The sequence below is a fragment of the Gossypium hirsutum genome, chromosome D04 (genome assembly GCF_007990345.1).
Source record: "Gossypium hirsutum isolate 1008001.06 chromosome D04, Gossypium_hirsutum_v2.1, whole genome shotgun sequence".
Taxonomy (NCBI): domain Eukaryota; kingdom Viridiplantae; phylum Streptophyta; class Magnoliopsida; order Malvales; family Malvaceae; genus Gossypium; species Gossypium hirsutum.
The window spans coordinates 57811198-57831615 of NC_053440.1; the positions used below are offsets into that span (position 1 = coordinate 57811198).

The 20418-nt window shown below is 31.3% G+C and overlaps 3 protein-coding genes and 1 pseudogene across 3 annotated transcripts; 2 read left to right on the plus strand and 2 right to left on the minus strand.

The window, feature by feature from the left end:
- The first annotated feature begins 465 nt into the window (after positions 1 to 465).
- On the plus strand, positions 466 to 2580 carry LOC121216008 (protein BASIC PENTACYSTEINE1-like; annotated as a pseudogene).
- LOC121216007 (LEAF RUST 10 DISEASE-RESISTANCE LOCUS RECEPTOR-LIKE PROTEIN KINASE-like 2.7) lies at positions 2533 to 7129 on the minus strand. The gene is made up of 4 exons (XM_041091086.1): positions 6198 to 7129; positions 4968 to 5024; positions 4788 to 4878; positions 2533 to 3739 (listed from the first exon to the last, which is right to left on the minus strand). Exons 1-4 carry the CDS (start codon positions 6928 to 6930, stop codon positions 2734 to 2736), a joined length of 1887 nt encoding a protein of 628 aa, XP_040947020.1. The 5' UTR covers positions 6931 to 7129; the 3' UTR covers positions 2533 to 2733.
- A 3523-nt stretch (positions 7130 to 10652) lies between these two features.
- LOC107898340 (putative clathrin assembly protein At1g25240) lies at positions 10653 to 11763 on the minus strand. The gene is made up of 2 exons (XM_041091469.1): positions 10804 to 11763; positions 10653 to 10688 (listed from the first exon to the last, which is right to left on the minus strand). The coding sequence occupies exons 1-2, from the start codon at positions 11761 to 11763 to the stop codon at positions 10653 to 10655; spliced, it is 996 nt and encodes a 331-aa protein (XP_040947403.1).
- A 5981-nt stretch (positions 11764 to 17744) lies between these two features.
- Positions 17745 to 19770, plus strand: LOC107898751 (uncharacterized). Its single transcript, XM_016824274.2, has 3 exons — positions 17745 to 17999; positions 18126 to 18332; positions 19364 to 19770. The coding sequence occupies exons 1-3, from the start codon at positions 17949 to 17951 to the stop codon at positions 19616 to 19618; spliced, it is 513 nt and encodes a 170-aa protein (XP_016679763.1). The 5' UTR covers positions 17745 to 17948; the 3' UTR covers positions 19619 to 19770.
- Positions 19771 to 20418: the final 648 nt, after the last annotated feature.

Consider the following 20418-nt stretch of genomic DNA (forward strand, 5'->3'; position numbering starts at 1 on the left):
CTTTTTAACCATATTTACAATTTTTTTATTATTTTTAAATTTTAATTTTTAATAATTTGTACATTTTTAAAAATTAAAATTATTTTTATATATTTTTACAAATTTTAATGTATTTATTTTTATAATTTTCAGTAATTTTTACCAGTTTTTAATATTTTAAATAATTTTTTATCATTTTAAATAAATTCTAATAAATTTTAAAAACTTAATTATTGTTTACAAATTTTGACAATTTTCTTTATAATTTTTTCATATACGTTCTTACTGGCCATTTAAAAAAAAAAGCGGTTAGCTTCTAGGTACAAAAAATAGATAACAAAGCAAAGTTAAGTACCAAAATGAAAATAAAGAGTTTAGGTATCAAAATAGAAAAATAGATATAATTTAAGGGCCAAAGAGTAAATAAACCCTTGTTTATTTCTTTACACTTTTAAACTTTAGTGTCTCTCTCTTTCAGTTATTTTGTTATTTTTTTCTATGAGGTTTCTCTCTCCAGAAAAGCGCAAAAACGCTAAAGAGCTATTTACACCCTCAAAGTAAGGTTTTTTTTATCTTTCCTCTCACTTCCATCTCTCTTTCCTTTTTTTTTTTTGGCCTTCTTTTATCTCTCATCACTTTCTCTTTCCCAAACAAATACTGGATAATAGATATATGGGTCCTAACTCCATTGTTAAGCTATTTTATTTGTTTATATATTTAATTGTATGTTTATTTGTTTTGAGAGTTGAAGATTAAGTTTGAATCTGAAAGTTTCCATTTCTGCTGCTTTGGACTCTTAGATTTTTTTCCATTTTATGCCATATGTTCATATACAGTGAATTGAGATCTTTGGTTTCCATAATTTAGCTCATTGGATTTTTAGTGTTAGAAATGTAACATATTTTCTCGGGAACCAAACAGATTATATATCACTCTTTGACTTTTAAGTGCTGTCTCTGTTTGATCTTTATTTAGCTTCGTATGTACTTGGATCTGTATTTGATCTCCCTTTAATGTAACTGCAATGCATTTCTTATTTGAAGCTTTTTAGATTTTGTTTTGATGTTTATTCTTGGGTTAATTTAACTTTTAGTCCCTGAACTTGATAGTTAGGTTTACTTTGGTACCTAAACTTGACAACTATGTCCATTTTGGTCCCTAAACTTGGTAAATGTGAAATTTTGATAATGTGGTATTTTGAGATTGTGCTGCATGATTAAATCTTGATGGAATCCAAGTTCAGAGACCAAAATGGACTTAGTTACCAAGTTTAGCTTAGTGGACAAAAAAAGTACAGGTATCGAAGTGGCCTAATGGCCAAGTTCAAGGACTAGAAGTTATATTAACCCTTATTTTTTTATTTTGTTTCCCTGTGATATTTGTTGCTTATTCAATGGGAGTGTTAAACAGTACTCGAATGTCATTGAATGGAAAATTTTGAATCATGGTAAAAGATTAATAATTTCTAGTGTTGTTAATTATATGTAGTAGCTTCATGGATGACAATGCATTGAATATGCGTAATTGGGGTTACTACGAACCGTCGTTTAAAGGACATCTCGGTCTGCAGCTAATGTCGAGCATGGTTGAACGGGATGCAAAGTCTTTTATTCCTAGCCGTGATTCCAATCTCATGGTTACTACCAATACCGCCTTTCACCAGCAGGACCCTGTTGTTTCTGAGGCACATATCCCCATGAATTATGTTCGGGATAGTTAGATTGCCGACAGAGAAAAGATTTTCAGCATGTTTCCAGCCACCACTCCTAATTACGCTGTTCATCCGGAAACATCGGCAGCTTATTCATTGCCAATTTTGCGGTCACCACCTAATTCTTCAACAAGAGATGAGAGGGTGGCAAGTAGTGTTGAAGAGCCACCAGCTAATAAGGACGGTGTTGAACCGAAGAAAAGGCAGGGTGGAGCTGCCCCTAAGATGCCGAAGGCCAAAAAGCCTAAGAAGCCGAAGGAAAATGCCAATTCTACACTTCAACGGGTGAAATCAGCAAAGAAGAGTATCGTTTTTAAAATAAATAGGTATTTCATGGATATTTCAGGCATTCCGATTCCGGTTTGCTCGTGCACCGGAACCGCTCAGCAATGTTATCGATGGGGCTTTGGTGGTTGGCAGTCTGCTTGTTGTACTACAAACGTATCCATGTATCCTTTGCCAATGAGCACCAAAAGACGTGGTGCGAGGATTGCTGGCCGTAAAATGAGTCAGGGGGCATTCAAGAAGGTCCTCGAGAAACTTGCAGCTGAAAATTATAACTTCAGTAATCCGATTGATTTGAGGAGTCATTGGGCAAGACACGGTACCAACAAGTTTGTTACTATCAGGTAGTAGTAATGATAGTCGAACTCCATCACTTCACATGTATATATACCCATGGCCATCTTTGTTCGAATCTTGTAGTTTTTCATTTGTGCTCATGCTTTAAGAACATCCTGTTTATTCCGGTTTAAAATCGTGGGTGAGTTTTTAGTTGTTGGATTTTGTTTGGATAATCTCCTTTCATCCACCTGGAAAAGTGTTGTTAGAGACTGGCTCGGTATCTTTAAACTGACATCAATGACATTTTATGTAGCAAATCTTTATCATTTGATATGTTGTTCTATAACATCTTTCGGATGTTAGAATCGAAGAAAATGCGAATTTTTCTATATTAGGATACACAAGAACCAATGTTGCGAAGAACATATATGTCAGTGTATAGATGAAAGCTTAGAGTGATGAAAAATGCTTTGATATTACTATGAGCTTCTCTCCATTGTCTCAGCTAATAGCATCTCTTTTGGAGAATCCAATTCACGCTCACGCAGGTGTTGAGCCGAAATGAAGACTGGCTTCGGGGGCATTTCAAGATCATCAAGGTCCGTTTCTAACATTTCCAGGACTCTGGTCATGGAGGGACGATCTGATGGCCGAGTTTGAGTGCACCATAACCCGATTACGAACAGCTTTCTGGCTATCATGGTGTCACTTTTCGTCAGGTTCTCAAACTCTAAATCTCCCCTCTCATTTAGTTCATAGACCCAAGTAGGAAAATGCACTTTGCTCGAATTGATTGCATCAACATCGACATGCCTTCTTCCACAAGCCATTTCTAAGATTATCATTCCGAAACTATAGACATCGGATTTGCATGAAACTGCCTCAAAATCCCTTGAAACCATCAATTCAGGTGCCACATATCCCATTGTTTCACTTCTTCCATATAATGATACGAGATCATGCTTCTTCCGGCACAATTTTGCTATCCCGAAATCTGAAATCCTTGGTCTGAAATTCCCATCCAACAGTATATTCCGAGGCTTAATATCTAAATGAATAATACCACCTCCAGATCGTCCATGTAAAAACTTGATCCCTTGCCCAGTTTCGAGCACAATTTCCCAGACTTTCTCCCAACTAAACGAATCCGAATTTCCAACAAACTTGTCGAGAGATCCATTAGGCATGTATTGGTTAACAAGAACATGTTTCGATCCCTCAGAACAAAACCCTAGTATCGGTACCAAATTTGGATGTTGAATCCCACTGATTCTTGAAACACCATTGATGAAATGTTCTTCACTTACTTTGAAGCTTTCAAGCTTTTTAACAACAACGGAGTAATCATCATGAAGTTGTCCTTTGTAAACTGTACCAAAACAGCCTTCCCCTATTTTGTCTTTGAAATTGTTTGACATTGAAAGTATATCTGTGTAATTATACCTTTCTGGTGTTAATGGCTGCTGAATATCTGAAGACTTTTCCCTGTAATTAAACAGGAAACACGATACCATTATATGGTTTGGAAAATATAACAGAATATGACTTATGCAGGGATGAAGCCAGAAAATTACTTTAGGGAGTTAGAGATTAATCATAAATTATTTAGGAGGTTAAAAGTGCAAATTTACTATTATACTAATATATAATTTCATAAAAATTTAAGGACTAGATGAAAAATCTATTATTTTAGGAAGGGGGGGGGGGGCAAGGCCATTGCCTACCCCTTTGCCTTCGTCCCTGGATTCACAAGCTTTTAAACACAGGTCAAACTGTGCGAGCTTTGCTTAATTAATTGGGTAAATTACACCCAAAATTATAAAAAATTGTTATTGAACTATTCAAAAGTTTTCATTTAAGTCATTGAACTATTTGACAGTTTTTATTTAAGTCACCGGGCCGTTAAGTTTTTATTTTTAAAGTTCAGTTAGTAAACTCCAAGTGACGACTCGACAATCAATACGATAGATCGATAGAAAAACATATCTTAGATCCAAGTTGATCTGATAGTTAGTGTTGGAGATCAAGGAAGAATGTTGTTTGAATTTTGGTTTGTAAAATTCAAAGTTGTTTCATAAAAGAAAATCCTAACTGTAGAAGAGAAGGGAAAGAAGAATTTTCTATTGGTGCAAGCAGTATGAATAGAGAATGTCATATAACAACAATTTTAATAGCTTAGTAACTTAAATAAAAACCTTCGGATAGTTCAATGACCATTTTGTAACTTTTTAAAATTGAGTGACTAAAACGTAAATTTATTAATAGTTTAATGACATTGAGTGTACTTTACCCTCATTAATTACTCAGATTCTTATACTCTAAGCTCGAACTAAACTTTTCCATACACAATTTTGATTGTTAAAAATAAATAAATAAAAGTTCGATTAAGCTCACGAGTTGCTCAAAATGAGTACTAAGGTGAACTTAATATGACTCCTTTGATTACTTGTTCTACTTAAGATCAACTTAATTCATTTTTTTGCTCAAAAAAAATGCATAAATATGATATGACTATACGAAATATCGAATTTACCTGTAATCTTTGTTTGTAGACAAGTATTTGTGGAGAATGAAAGAAAATACAACCAGTGGAAGAAGGACGAATCTGACGAACCCAATGATTGCTGCATTAAAGAAAAAAGAAAACAGGGTTAGGATGTTGTCGTGTGTTCTTATAAAGAGAAAGGCACATATCAGCGTCGGATAGAAATACCGGCAAGAAACATAGCTGCAACAACGGTGTATATATATCGAAGTTCGGCATTATAATCTGCATTAGAAATGAAGAATATCATTAATATCAGGATTCAAATGTTGAAAAACCCGAGTTTAACTCGAGTTCAGATATTGAGTTCAACTCGAATTCGATCAAATTTCACTTTTCAAATCTTTAGCTCAATTTGAGATAAAAGGGGAATTGTTCGAGCTTCATTTGTTTTTACTAAGAAAACGAGTTTAATTCCTATACTCGAATTTGACTCATTGGGTATCCCGATAGGGATGGAGTAGAATTAAATTATAACTTTATAAGAGTGCTCAAATGTAATTTTACAATTATATTAACTTATAACTTCATAATATATATAGGGACTAAATCAACATTTCACCATTTCTAGCAAAGAGAAAATTAAATTATAAATTGTTTGGAGGTCAAAAATACAATTTACCTTTGTATTAGCTTATAAATTTATAATTTTTAGAAGGATTAAATTAATATTTTACCATTTTAGAAGCTCAATGCCTTATCTTGAGCTACTCGAACTCAAGTTCAATAATGACTAGTCCAATTTCAAATAGGTTTATGAGTTATCCGAGTCAAGCACATACATAAATGCAACTAGTTTGTAGCTCGAGCTACATAATTAGATTTTTTTTGAGTAAATTATAGTGGAGGTTACCCATTAATGGGGTTTTTTTGGTCATCTAATTATAAAAAGTTACAAAATAGTCTCTCAACTATTTAGTTGTCTTTTTTGTCACCAATTGGCTAACGTAAAAATGAAAATACTAAAAAAATCCAATATAGTTGGACGACCAAAACGAAAAAATTGGATAGTTGAGTGACCATTTTGTAATTTTTTATAATTGAATAACCCAAAAAAATTTACTAATAGTTGAGTGACCAAACAAGAAAAAAATATAATTTGGTGACTACTGATATAGTTTACCTCATAATTTTTGGTAGGACTAAACTAGTGTTTTTACCATTTTAGAATCTATGAACCTAACTTGAACCATTCGAACTCAAACTTAAACTCAAATTCAACAATAATTAATCCAATTTCAATCAAGTTTACGAATTATCTAAGTCAAGCACCAACTTAAATTCAATCTGTTTTAAGCTCGAGCTACATAACTCGAGCCAAAGAAAATCGACCTAAATTTTTTATATCCAAATTAATATCTCATTTAACCGAAAAACTTTAAAAAAAAATGTACTTACCATATTCTTTCTCACATTCGAAGAGAGAAGTCGTATCCGCGGATTTATAAATGCATCCCCGACCCTTGGCTCTACAATCCCGACACTCGACTGACCATACCATCTGAAACCCTGATTGTTGCATTTTCAGCACCGTTTCATACGAAGGGTTCACCGGCACTGATTCTTCATAAAACGCCGGCGCCATCGCAATAACCTTACATGTCTTCGGAACATCGTATGAGGTCAAACTAGACCAATTCGTAACATTAACATAAACATGAGACGAATTCCGAGTCAAACACGGAACCATACTGTTATTGACCGAACCGACCGAACTGTCCGAGCATCGAACATAGTTCAAAGTGTACGAATAAGTAAAATTAACCAATCCCGGGTACCGGTCTTCCATTAAGATTTCGTCGGTCGATAACGATCTATTCGGTAAACTGCACTTTCCGTCGTCGAAAAAATTGACGTCCACGAGTTGAATCGTGTGATCGTCGTAAGAAATTCCTTTCACGTAGTACAATCCGCCATGGAAGTTCATGATCGTCTTGTTGTTTTCGCAGCAAAGCTCGAAACCGGGATCGCCACATGTGAATGGATCGTTGGGTAATCGGAAGGGATAGCGGATTTCGAGTGAATCACCGCACGATGATGAACAAATCGGTGGTGGATCTTTTCTTGATTCGGTTTCATTGATGAATGAAAAGAGCAACAAAAAAACCAGAGCTGACATTAGTTTTTCCATTGAATAAATTTTGATTTGGTTGTTTTGCAGTGGGATTTACTGTGTTGAATGATTTGCAGAAGAAAACGAAGTTTTCGATGTGGGATTTCTTTTTCCAGTTTTGATCAACAAGGCACGTTTTCTACACTAAAAAAGTATGCTTCCGCCATTGAAGTTGAAGTGGAAGACCAGGGTGAAGTCAAATTTTTGCTGGTGAATTAAATTTCCAAGAAAGGCATCTTTTTTTTTAAATACTTTTCAATATAGGGTAAATTCCATCAGTTGTCACTGAACTATTGGTAAGTTTCTTTTTTGGTCATATAATTATGAAAAATTACAAAATAGTCACTTAATTATTTTATTTTATCCTTTTTGGTCATCATACGTTAAATCGCATGATGCGGCATCTTTTAAAATTAGAATAATAACAATTTTAACCCTCAATATTTATGCATTGTGTCAATTTAGTCTTGTTCTAAAATAACTAACCTTTAACATTTACACATCGTGTAATTTGGTCTTTTTTAGAGTTTTGCTTTTCTTTAGAATAAGACTAATTTGATATAATGTATAAATGTAGAGGGTTAAAATTGCTATAATGACAATTTTAAAAGTTGCTAAGCTAGCTTCCCGTTAATAATTTAACGGCCGACGACCAAAAAACTGAGGTGACAAACGTATTATCATATGTGTCATGTTATGTTAGCTTGTTATTTCCACATATTACCCCCTTAAAATCTAGTTAAAGGATTAACAATTGTCATTTACATAAAGATTGAAATTTTAAAATTCGAAAAATATAAGAACTTAAAATGATCGAATTGAAGAGCCTGGACTAAATCTACAATTGTATGCATAGTATAGGACTAGTAATTGAATTAATCAAATGGGTTTAAGTGCTACAGTTTGAGTCAGGATTAAAACTGACCAATTCAAAAAGCACAAGGACTAAAATTAATCAAATTAAAGCACATGAACTAAATTCATAACTTCCCTAAAATGCAGGGACTAATAACAGAATTTAACCTTTTATATTTAGCAAAACATTTTGAAAATACACTCGTATTTTATTTTCTTAGAACTTCCTATGATCACAACTGAGGATTTTTTAGGTGAAGAAGACGCGTTTTCTGCAATTAAGTTTTCATCCTATGTTAAGCAATTGAATTGGAAAGCGGAAGTGGAAGATGAGTTAGCTCTAGACCTGTCCATGGGCCGGGCCGGGTTCGGGTCGAGCCCAGAAAAATTTTGACCCGGCCCAAAATATGGGCTTAAAATTTTTCCCAGGCCCGACCCGGAAAAAATAATAAGCCCGAGCCTGGCCCGGCCCGGCCCGATTTTTAATAAACACAAAAAAAATATTTTAAAAATAAAAATAAAAATATTTTTAAAGTATTTTAAAATTTAAAAAAAAAATAAAAAACATATATTTATTATATTCGGGCCGGGCTCTGGCCAAAAAAGTTGAGCCCGAGCCTGGCTCATTTTTTAAACGGGCCTCTTTTTTTGCCCAAGCCCATATTTCGGGCCTATATTTTTACCCGAACCCTCCCATATTTTGGGTGGGCCGTCGGGCCGGGCCTGACCGCCCGACCCATGGACAGGTCTACTTAGCTCAAAGCAGAAATTTTTTTTTAAAAGGATTTAACCAAAATTTTATCTTAAAATGCAATTTTACATTTATTAATTTAAAATTTTAAAGGATTTAAATGAAAAATTTTCCATTTTAAGACGCTCCCACAAAAAATAACATTCATTCTTTATAGATTTATATTGGGTTAATTTATTGTTTGGTATCTGAGTTTAGTTTCAATATTCAATTTGGTACTTGAAGTTTTTTTGTTTCAAGTTTAGTTTTAATGTTCAATTTGATACTCAAACAAAACGGCATCATTAGGCCCAATGAATGTTTGGCACGTTTGCTCTAGTAAAAAAACCATAGATATTTACTTGGGACCAAAAAAAGATCTTAGGTACAAAATTGAATATTGAAACCGAACTCAAGTACTTAACTCAGGTACTAAAGTCATGAACATTAAAACTAAACTCAAATATCAAATTAAACATTGATATACTAAACTTAAGTACCAAATTGTATATCAACTCATATATATATAATATTCCATATTGAAGTGAGTATTTTAATATTCATCACTAAATCGGAGTTAATAAATAAATTGAGATAGACTTGTTCAAAAGCTAGATTATTTATTTGGGTTAAAATAGGTTTGACTTAAAAATGATTATCTACATTTGAATTGATTTGGATTGAATTATAATTTTATAAATGGAAAAATTGTCCTTAAACTCATTAATACTATTGTAAAAGTCATTTAAAAATAATTAAATCTTATTATATCATCTATAAAAATCATTATTTATTGAGTTAAATTAATATAAAATTTTGGGTGAAAGTAGTTCCTTTATTATAGAAGTCGGTGCAGATCAATCTATTAAATGAATCAATTTAATCATCGAATTAATAAAAAAAATTAAATCAAGCTAAAATTTAATAGAGATAACACTTAATGTTTAAAAAATAACATGAAATTTATTTTTTATTTACAGTTCAATTCCAAATAAAAATTTTTATTTACAGAAATATAAAAAGTTAATATTAACTCCAATCATTATTTTATTTTTTACTAATCTAGGGACTAAATTAATTCATTTAATAGCATTGGGACTAATTTGAAGCAATCTCTATAATAGGACCTAAAAATTTGTGTATGCAAAATTTTAATTCTAGCTTGAGCTCAAGTAGCTCGATTACATATCGAAAGGAGCTCGAATTTAGAAAATGATACTCGGTAAAGTTTGTCGAGTATCGAGCCTCAAATTTTTAATCAAGTTTGAATTTGTCACTATTCAATCTCCACTCAACTGGATTAAAGTCCTATTGAGTTTTCTGGATTTCGTTTTGAGTGATTTAATCTCAAATCAAATCAATTAAAAATTTTGTTCACGTGCGAAACATCACACAACTTAAGAAATGTTCTCTTTGAGTGTTACACTGAAAAGCGACCATAAAAACCTTGCGTATCTTCAAAGTTTTATCTATTGACTCTAAAAAAGGAGCTGTGGGGCCTCTTGATGCTTGAATTGGTGAAACCCAATGTTTTTAGAATTGGATAGATGATCGAATTTATTAGATCATTGGTTTGATTAAAAATATTAAAATTTTATTAAAAAAACTCAATTCTGCAGTTCAACTGATCTAATATCATCTTCGAATCGATTTTCAATTCAACCAGTTAATTTAGTCTGATTCAAACATCATTAGCAAAATCATGATTCAGGTCCCCATATGTAAAGCTCTTTAGTGGTTATAGTTTCGTCTATTCATCAACAAGAATAGCATAAGGGACTAGCACGAGCCAAAGCCCCCCTAAAATAAAAAATATCACATTGGTCCTTTTATATTTTATAAAATTATAAATGAGTATAAGATTAAATTCCACATTAACTCTCCAAAAATCATAAAATTATAATTTAATTCTAAAAAAATTATTTTGCATGTTTTCGCCTCGATCTTCCAAGAAAATAAATGCAAACATATATACATCATGATCTATTTAATTAAAACACTGACAAACAAACCAAAATACAAAAGATAATATATATATATAAGTCTGCATTACCATATAATATATACATAGAAAATTTCACGAAAATAGTTAGAAAAATGTAATGAAAAACAAAGTTTCTTTTTCCTAAATAAACTGGTTACTGCTAGAAACTAATTAAATCTGGAATTTCTTGTTGATGATAATTATAAACTGGAACATATTCAATGAGTGCAGCAGTTTCTTCAGCAAATGAAAAATTTTTATTATTTTTTTCTTCATTGATCTTTAAATTTTCATCAAAAACCACCCATTTATCTGTTATTACTGTCTTCAAAGCTTCCTTGTGTTCAACAATGGCCGCCGTTTTGTCATTTTCCTCGATACTATAATCCCCGATGGAATCTTCGTAGGTCGTATCTGAAGCCCAATTGACGATTCTCTCGAGTTCTTCGACTTCTTCCTTCGGGATCTGAGCGACCGTGGGGAACTCGTTGGCATTCATGACACCGAATTCCTTACAAGAGTCGAAAAACGATGAAAGTTCCTCGCCTTGTGTCATCGCCTTTTGGAGAACCTTCAATGCCGTCGCTGCTTCGGGTTTTTTGACCGAGTATATGTTCAACAGCACCTTGGTGATCTCGGCGCAAATCCGGCTATAAACGTCGTATATCTCAATAATGATACAATCCATAGCTTCGAGAATCAACGGGAGTTTCATGTTTTCAGCTCGTGGCTTGACTTGTAGCAACATATCTAGCAAAGATTGCAATTTTTGTAGTTTCGACAGTTGTTGCGCCATCGGCGAACGATCATCGGCTTTTCGATTGTCTTTTTCCGACAAAACGAGGGCTCGTTGGTCTAAAAACGCATAGTATTCACGTACAAAAGCATTGAAACCCCATGTCTTTCCCGACGTTGTATCCCCGTCGGTGAAACTCGATAAATCGAATGGCAACCGCCCCATCTTTTCGACGGCGGGAACTTTACAATAAAACACACCGTGCATTAGCATTAAACCTTTAACGGCAACGACCCAACTCCGAGTCTTCTCCATTCTCCTAGACAAAGCCCAAACTAGAGGACGAAGACTAATCGGCGACGCTCGTATCCACGAGAACACAATTTGAGCATTCCTTTTATCAATATGATACTCATCATGGCTCGTGGCTTTGATGATGGAGGTCTCGAGATCGGGATTCCGAAACGAACTTTTGCTGGAAAAATTAGCCCAAACTATGCTGTTCTTATCTTTAATAATGCCAGTGACCTTCTTCCATAACCCCATAATTTAATTTTCTTTTCTTCAATTTTCGTCGCTAAATGTTTGTTCTCAGAGAAGAGGAAGGCGAAAAACAACTACGAATTGAAGTTTCTGAAGCTGTTTTTTTTTCTATTTATTTGAGGTTTAAAATTTTAATTTCCAGCTTGTAAATGCCCTTTTACGTAATTATTGTTATTTTTTTTATATTTTTTGGGTCAACAAATTTAAAAATAATAAATATTTTAAAAAAAAAGGACGTGTTGAGGTGAAATGGTTTATATTGCCGGCTAAATGTATATTAGTGACAAATGGTTTGGCAAGATTGCTTGTCTATCTGCCATCTGTCTATAATAATGTAAAAAGGTTAATTTCATTAAATGTCCTCAAACAATGGAATGAGATCTAAATTACTCCTTAAACTTCATGACTTTCCGATCAAATCCTCGAATTGAAGTGTTTCATGTCTTTCTATCAGTCTAATCATCAACTTCGGTGTTAAATACCTACTTCAGCCCAGCCCAGGAATACCCAATGATTTCTTGTGTATCTATCATTTGCCGCTATATATTTTGAGATACCATCAAGTGTTGAACTTCGACCTAATCCATGAACACTGGACGAATTGTTGCGATATATTTTGAGATTTGTATAATATATATTGGTCAAATTGTGATTTTTTTATGCTCAAATTTTTGATTTAATCCTTATATTTCAATTTGACATCTGGTCATTAATTTTTATGATGTTATTAATTAGTTTAAATAATACACCATTAACCATTTTTGGTTAAATTACTAATGTGGATTTTTTTTCATAAAACACACCTCTCATAGTCATCATGTTGACATGGGTTTTTCGAGTTGGAAGCGGTCCATATCAAACAATTTATTTAAAATAGCTAATATCATTTATTATTTGAATTAACTAATGATATTATAAAAATCGAGGTTAAAATCATATTTTGATAAAGTTTATTACATGCATGTTTGCCATATATATTTCATGCTTATCTTTTTGTTCTTTTAGTAACAAATGGGAAAAGTTTTAAGGTTTTGAAAATAAATTTTGCGATAAATATTAAATTTATTCATTAACTTCGATCTAATGTGTAATTTGATACATGAACTTTTATTAATTGGTGCAATTATACACATAATGTAGAGCATATTTAAACCATATGGATCAAATTATAAATATTTATGTACCTACTGCATGTACATCGCATGGATTTGACGTTATAAAAACAAATTGTGCTAATAAAATTTATGAGGGTTATTTCATTCTTTTTTAACTCGTCAAATCTATGTTGTCTATGCCACATATATTTTAAATATGTTTCATGAAAGGACTTGGCAAGCAACCCACCCTTTCCCCCTAAATGGTAAATTTATTGTTTAACCCTTAGAGAATTATAAAATGTTAAGTTAATACAGTGACGAATTTGCATTTTGGGATAGGCTAATTGAAAGACCTAATTGGTGCTACGGACCAAGCAAAGGCCTCCCTTACCACCACACAAATGGTAAATTTATTGTTTAAACCCTAGAGAAATTATAAAATATTAAGTTAATATAACAATGAAATTGCATTTTGATATCCCAAACATTTATAATTCAATTATGGCCTGTAAGAAAAAGATTTTTGACTTCACGACCGATGACGTTGAATAGAATGCTTGGAAGATTGAAGATATATTTTAAATTCAAGTACATCTAGTACAATTAACCCAAAAAATTCAAACCAAACCTTAAAATGAACTTATTAGGCGTCGAGTTCAATAGATAATTGGGTAAAGAGTTAATTGCACTAGAAATCCTCAAACTACAGTTTTCATTCTAAATTGGTCCTCAAACTTCAAAATGTTCTAATTACATCCTCAAATTATCGATGTTATATCAATAAAGTCCTATCATTAAAATCGTTAATTTAACCATTAAATAACACGTCAAATTTTATGTGACATAATTTAAAATGAAAATTTTAAAGAAAAGTAAAATATTACCGCAAACTTTTAAAAGTTAAAACTAAAAAAAAGAAGAAGAGATAGAGTGAATGATAAAACTTTTGTAAAAACTTTGAAAACCTCAAAACAAGATATTTATAACATCCGTTTTTGCATAATTCATTTTTTTTCATTAAAATTTTCATTCTAAACAATGTCACGTAAGATTTGACATCTCATAATGGTTAAATTAACTATTCTATTAATGGAAGGACTTTATTGATATAACCTCAATAGTTTAAGGATGTAATTATAATATTTTAAAGTTTGAGGACGTATAGTGCAATTAACTCTTGGGGGAAAGAATAAACCTATTTTCGTTATTTTTTTCCCAAAACGAAATGAAATCCAACTTCGAACTTAACTCATAAAATGGAGACTAATAATAGAATAATTAAAAGTATTCATAAGTCGAGACCACTCAAATTCAGGGTGGGCTATTGTATGGTCTTAAACTATTTATACTTAAGCTTCGACCAAGTTCAAATAACCCGATCTTTAAACAGGTTTATATATTCGAATAATTCCGAATTTCAAAATTTGTTACCCTTTGAATAAAAACTGACGTAACCATAGAAGCTACTGAGCACACTTTTAACATTGATTACAACGGAATGAAGCAACGGATACATGCCAGTGCTTATTTTAGAGCCAAAAATGTGAAAAAGAAAGGCCTTCTATGCTTTTATTTCTGTCTCTTTTATCCCTTGGATTTTGTGTACTTTTATTTTATATATATATATATATATATGTATATGTATATGCGTTCATAGGCCGAGTCTAAACATGATATTAATATATTTTATATTTGTTCATGCCCAGCCCAACTCGAATTATGAGCTTAAAATTTTGCTCAAACTCGTTTATATTTATAGAAAATTAATCAAAACTCATTTTAGGGTCCACCCATATTATTTTTTTAATTCTTAAAAATATATATATATTTATATTATATTATTTTAATTTTTAATAATTTTATACATTTTTATTTATTGAAATTTTTTATATAGTCATCTTAACATTATTTTAGTATTTACATTAGAGTAGTATTTTACATTTAGTATAGGTTTATTTTTTTAATGTGTTCTAAATTACATAATATATAAAAATAATATAATATAATATATTATAAACTTAAAAATAGGTCAGGTCGGGTCGGGCTCGCGCTTTGAATGTTCAAGCTCGAGGCTAACCCATATTTTAAATGGGCCTATTTTTTTCACCCAAGCTTATTTTTTGGGCCTAATATTTTTACCCAAATCCTCTCAAATTTCGTACGGGCTTTCGGGCTTGAGCGGGTAGCCCGACCCATGAACATGTCTAGTTTGGTTTGAATTATAATTTAATAATTAAAATGTTATCAAGATGGGGATTTTTTTTTAAGTCTAATGTCAAATTTAGCTATCAATGTTTACATTTTTTTTGTTAATTTAGCAATTATTATTTTTAAGCTAAATTTGATCATTAACCTTTCGAAAAGAGTCAAATTTCTTTCTTTAATAGAAATGCTAACTAAAACATTAATTTTTTAAAGATATTGTTGACATGACAATAGTTAATGGGAATGTAATAAAAGTATTCAAAAAATAATAAAAAATTCAAAATTCAAAAAAAATAAAAATAAAAAGTTCATAAAAAAAGCATGAAATACATGTGGATTGTCATGCAGGCTGTTCTGTTTAAAAATTTAATGTTTTAATCAGTATTTACATTAAAAACAATAATTCGACTCTTTTTGAAATGTTGATGGTTAAATTTGACTCCTTTTAAAATATTAAGGTGAAATTGACAGAAAAATATAAATATTGAAAACTAAATTTGATATTATGCTAATATTTTACTTGGATTTTCGGGCCAAAAACATATTAAAATAAGGTTGTGACACTATTCGGTCGAGTAAGTGGGAAGGTTTAAGGTAAGGGATGAAATGTCTATAGGTCTGATTATGTCATGGCTCGATTTTTTTCTACTCGAATCAAGATAAATCAAATCCGGATTAATTCGATTTTTCTATACTATATTCGTGTCGTGTCTAAAATTATCATGTTTTTGATCAATTTTACAAGTTGTGCATGGCCCCCAAGAACAAAAAAAAAAGCAAAAAAGTGGGGAATTGAAAGATTTTTCAACCTAACTACAGCTGCCGTTTCTTAAAAGCAATAAAAGAGGAGTAAACCCCAAAAAAGAAAAGGGCAAAATTAAAAAAGAGAAAAAGCTCCCCAAGAAAAAGAGACATATAGAGAGAACTAGCAAAGTAATAAATAAATAAAGAAAAAAAAAGTTAAAATTTGAAGTTTGCTAACAAAAGAATTATATATATTTTTATATGATACTCGAATTTTTTATTTAATATTTATTTTAAAATAAATAAATTATAGTTGAATTCTTTTTTTTTTCTAAATATATATCTGAATAAAGGTATAACTCTAATTTTATAAATATAAAATACACATCTATCATGTAGATCTACAAATTTTTTGAATTCGCCGATTGAGTCTCAACTCGATTGGTATCGGTATTGTTGTTTGTCAAGAGGTCGTGGGTTTGAGTGCGTTGAAGTTCATTATTCTTTGATTTGATATAATTATATGTAACATATCATCGTAAAATTGTGTTAATTCATAAAACTCGTGCCCAATATGGGCCTACAGAATACGGATGAGCAAATTAGTCTATGTATGTTAAATCAAAGAACAAATTGATTCTTCTATTAAAAATTTCATCCATTTCTACAGATAAAAATAAGTTCAATCAACACTAATTAAGAGAGCTCAAGCATAAGTGAGCACGAGAAACAAACTAATTTTTTTCTAGGCAAACAAGTTTAATTGACCCTAATAAATCAAGGTCAAGCATGTATCTTAATTTGCATATCGAATCAAGCTCAAACTTTTTTATTGAACACGAGTCGAAATTTGAGGTTAACTTGAGCTTGAACTTTTTTTTTTTAACTTAAGCTTAAGTTTGATTCCGTTAAATTACATCAATATAAACTTATTAATTTCGACTCAAATATGGAAAACTGATCCAATCAACTTGATTACATCAACCCAATCATTCCACCTGATTCATCCATCAACATACATTCTTCAATTCCAAGATTGGTTCTTTCTTTTTTCTTTTTTTTTATAATGACTTTTAAAATATCAATTTTATCTCATTTTATCTAAAAAAAAGTGTATGATATCCAATAAAAATATGCCATGTGTCATATTCTTATCGGATGATATTATTTTTGGATAAATTGAGATAACTTTTTTTATAAAAGAAATTGAGATATAATTTAAGAACTAATTTACCTACATGTATTGTAAGCGGTTCTTAAACTATTAATTTTATAAAAAAAAAAGAGAGTACTACATCCAATAAAAATATGCCATGTGTCATGTTCTTATCGGATGATATTATTTTTGGATAAATTGAGATAAAATTTAATTAAAAAAAAGTAGTATAATTCAATAACTAACTTACCTATGCACTCGCCTTAATTGTGGAAGTATCGAAAAACTTTTTTTACAAAGCACTAAATATTATTTTGAGAGTATTTTTATCTTTTTTTACAATTTTATATCAAATCTAAAAGAAAATACATATATATGATGAAATTTAAACTCAAAATCAAGGTTGTTTGAACGGGACTAGACCGACTAGTCAAATCGGATCTAGCCAAGATACTGGTCTAAAATAGGGCATTTAATCAGTTGACCTAAGAACTGGTATGGACCGATTGAACCGGACGGTTGAATCAAATTTTTTATATTTTTAATATTTTTATGAATCTTTTAATAATTTATTTGATCGAACTCAACATATCAATTAGATTGATTAATCGATAACTTAATCAATTCGATTATCAATCCGGTTGTATAACATTTGTTCACTCAACATTGCTATTTCGAACAAATTTATATTTAATTTTAATGATAATATTTTATGAAATATTTAGATGATTATTTTCCTCAATTGTAATAAGCTAAGTATATATATATATATTATATGTACATGTATGGTGCGGGTAACCTTTCATGGTCTTTCACTGTACAGCCGATCCCACACGCCCTTCTCTCTCTCTCTCTCTCTCTTTGTTTCTTCGTCTTTTCATGCTCTCCTTTCTCTTCTTTTTCTTCTTTTTTTTTAATTTTCCCCTTTTACTTTCCGTTTCTCTCTCTTTCACTGATACAAAGTAAGATTTTCCTCAGCGTCTGGCATGAGCTCAACACCGTATTTCTCTCCCCAATTCCCCTCTCTCGATGTTTTCGTAAGTGCCTCCTTTCATTCCTCTCTTTTAAATGGAGAAATTGGCCTCGAATTTGATTCAAACTTTTACGAAATTGCTGTATTAATGGCCTCTCTTTGAATCGGTGTGTGTTTGTTTTGGTTTCAGGAAAGAAAGGAAAGTGAAGTATTACCGGTAGAGGGGAGTCACCGGAGCTGGGAGACTAGAATCGACGGTGGTATGGACTTGGACTTTCGCCGGCAGCCGCATGCGGTGGAGTTCGACGTTGATTTCTGGCCCGTTGAACATCCTATGGAACCACAAGATGAAGATCGGCCTGTTAAATGCCCAATGTCAGCTGCTTCGTCCATCAATGTATGTTACTATGTTATTTTTAAAACCATATTTAGATTTTTTTTAAAACAAGATATTAAAAAAGGTTAAATTACTAAAGAAGCCCTTAAACTAGTTTTTTAAAAAAATAAGCCTCTAAACTTTTGTTGCAACTCAAATAAACCCTTATGTTTTGATTTGTATTTAAATTAGCTCTTAAATAATGATTTATATTAAGAATTTTATTTAAGTTTAAACTAAAGGATAGAGGCTTATTTAGATACAAGTTAAAGATTAAGAGCTTATTTGGTTTTTAAGGGTTTATACAAATCATTAAAAAGGTCAAATTACTACAGAAGCCCTTAAACTAGTTTTTTTAAAAATATGCTTCTAAACTTTTTTTTGTAACTCAAATAAACCCGTATATTTTGTTTTGTTTTTAAATTAGCCCTTAAATAATGATTTATATTGAGAATTTTATTTAGGTATAAGTTGCAGTATAGATGCTTATTTGGATACAAGTTAAAAAAAGATTAAGAGCTTCTTTGGTTACCAATTAAAGTTTAATGGATTATTTGTTTTAATAAATGTATAAGGACTTAATTAAATATACTAACAAAATTCAAAGGCAACCTCACCCTTCTTCCTTTTTTTTTTTGGCAATATTCACATCTCTTAAGTAAGGTTTCGGTTTTGAGTATTGTCAGGGTGAAAATTGGCATTAAAAGAGCTTTTCTCTCTCTCATTCGGAATCTAATTCGACTCGATTCAACTCCAATATACTCAGTAGCACAATATGACTTATTTAAAATATTAACCATTTATATATATTCTCAATATCTCTTAAGTAAAATTTCAATTTTGAGTATTGTAAATAGAGAAAGTAGGGTTACAATATCCTTTCCCCTCCGTTTGGGGTTTGGCCTGACTCGATTTTGGTATAGTTGTAGCACATTGTGGCTATTAAATATTGAAATATTCATATTCGACACTCAAATCCAAATATGAACATATTTGCCTTAAGTACCATTATCAAATTTTCTTCATATCTAAAATATGTATTGTTTTTGAAGGATGGAAAAGGGCATGAAGAAATGGTAGTCGGAGAGAGTTCGCGTAAGAGATCAGAACAACCACAAACGGTGAACGGAATTGGGGTGGCAGCAATGATGGAGCCACTGGTAAGAGCGGTGCGTAAAAGGCAACACACGCTCACCCGCGACAACCACATAACGGTGGAGCCTCGTATCGGAAAACCGTCTCTCCCTCCGATCCCGACTCCAACTCTTACCGGTTCCCAAATGCTTCAACAACTAGACAAAGCTTAACTCATTTACCAAAAAAAATTACCCATCTTTTTTTTTTCAATGCATTTGGAGAGTTGAGAAAATTGAAAATTTTCCCTTTTATGCAGGAAAGGGAAAATCCAAGAAAATTTGTAACCCAGGCTTTCATAATCTAGTGCTAGCATGTTGAGATCCTTTATGTACATTATTTTAAATTTGAAGTTTTCTTTAATGAAGAAAATCTATAATTTCTTAAAAAAATACGAGATTGAATCTAATTAGTTCGTACAGTTATATTGAATTATTTTTAAAAAATACGTTGGACCAATTCAATATTCGAATTTCGGCTTGAAGAAAAGAGTTGAGAAATGCATTTCACTTTGGGAAAATGTCGAATATGTATTTAATATGAGTATATTTAATTTTTCTTATTTTTCGTGTATTGAGATTATTAATAGATCTACGTTTGTATATGTGTACAACATTAAGTAAATGAAGAATCAAAATATCTAAGTTATTTTTCTTTAACGTATATGAAAGTAGAGGCAAAGTTATATATATATATTTTTGGAGGGACCGGATTTGAATTGCAAATTTTTGAAGAGAGCTAAAAATATAATTTCGTCGAACTTTACAATTTTCAAGGGATTAAGCTGTAAAATTTTTGAGTTTGAAATGGACATAATTTTATATTTTAAAAAAGGTCAAAATCAATTTTATTATTAAATTAATTTAAAATTTTGTAAATATTTAAAGGACTAAAACGATAGTTTTTTACAAACTTTTCAAAAAAAATTAAATTTTTCAAGAAAAAAAATCAAGAACTTTTATATAATATTTAT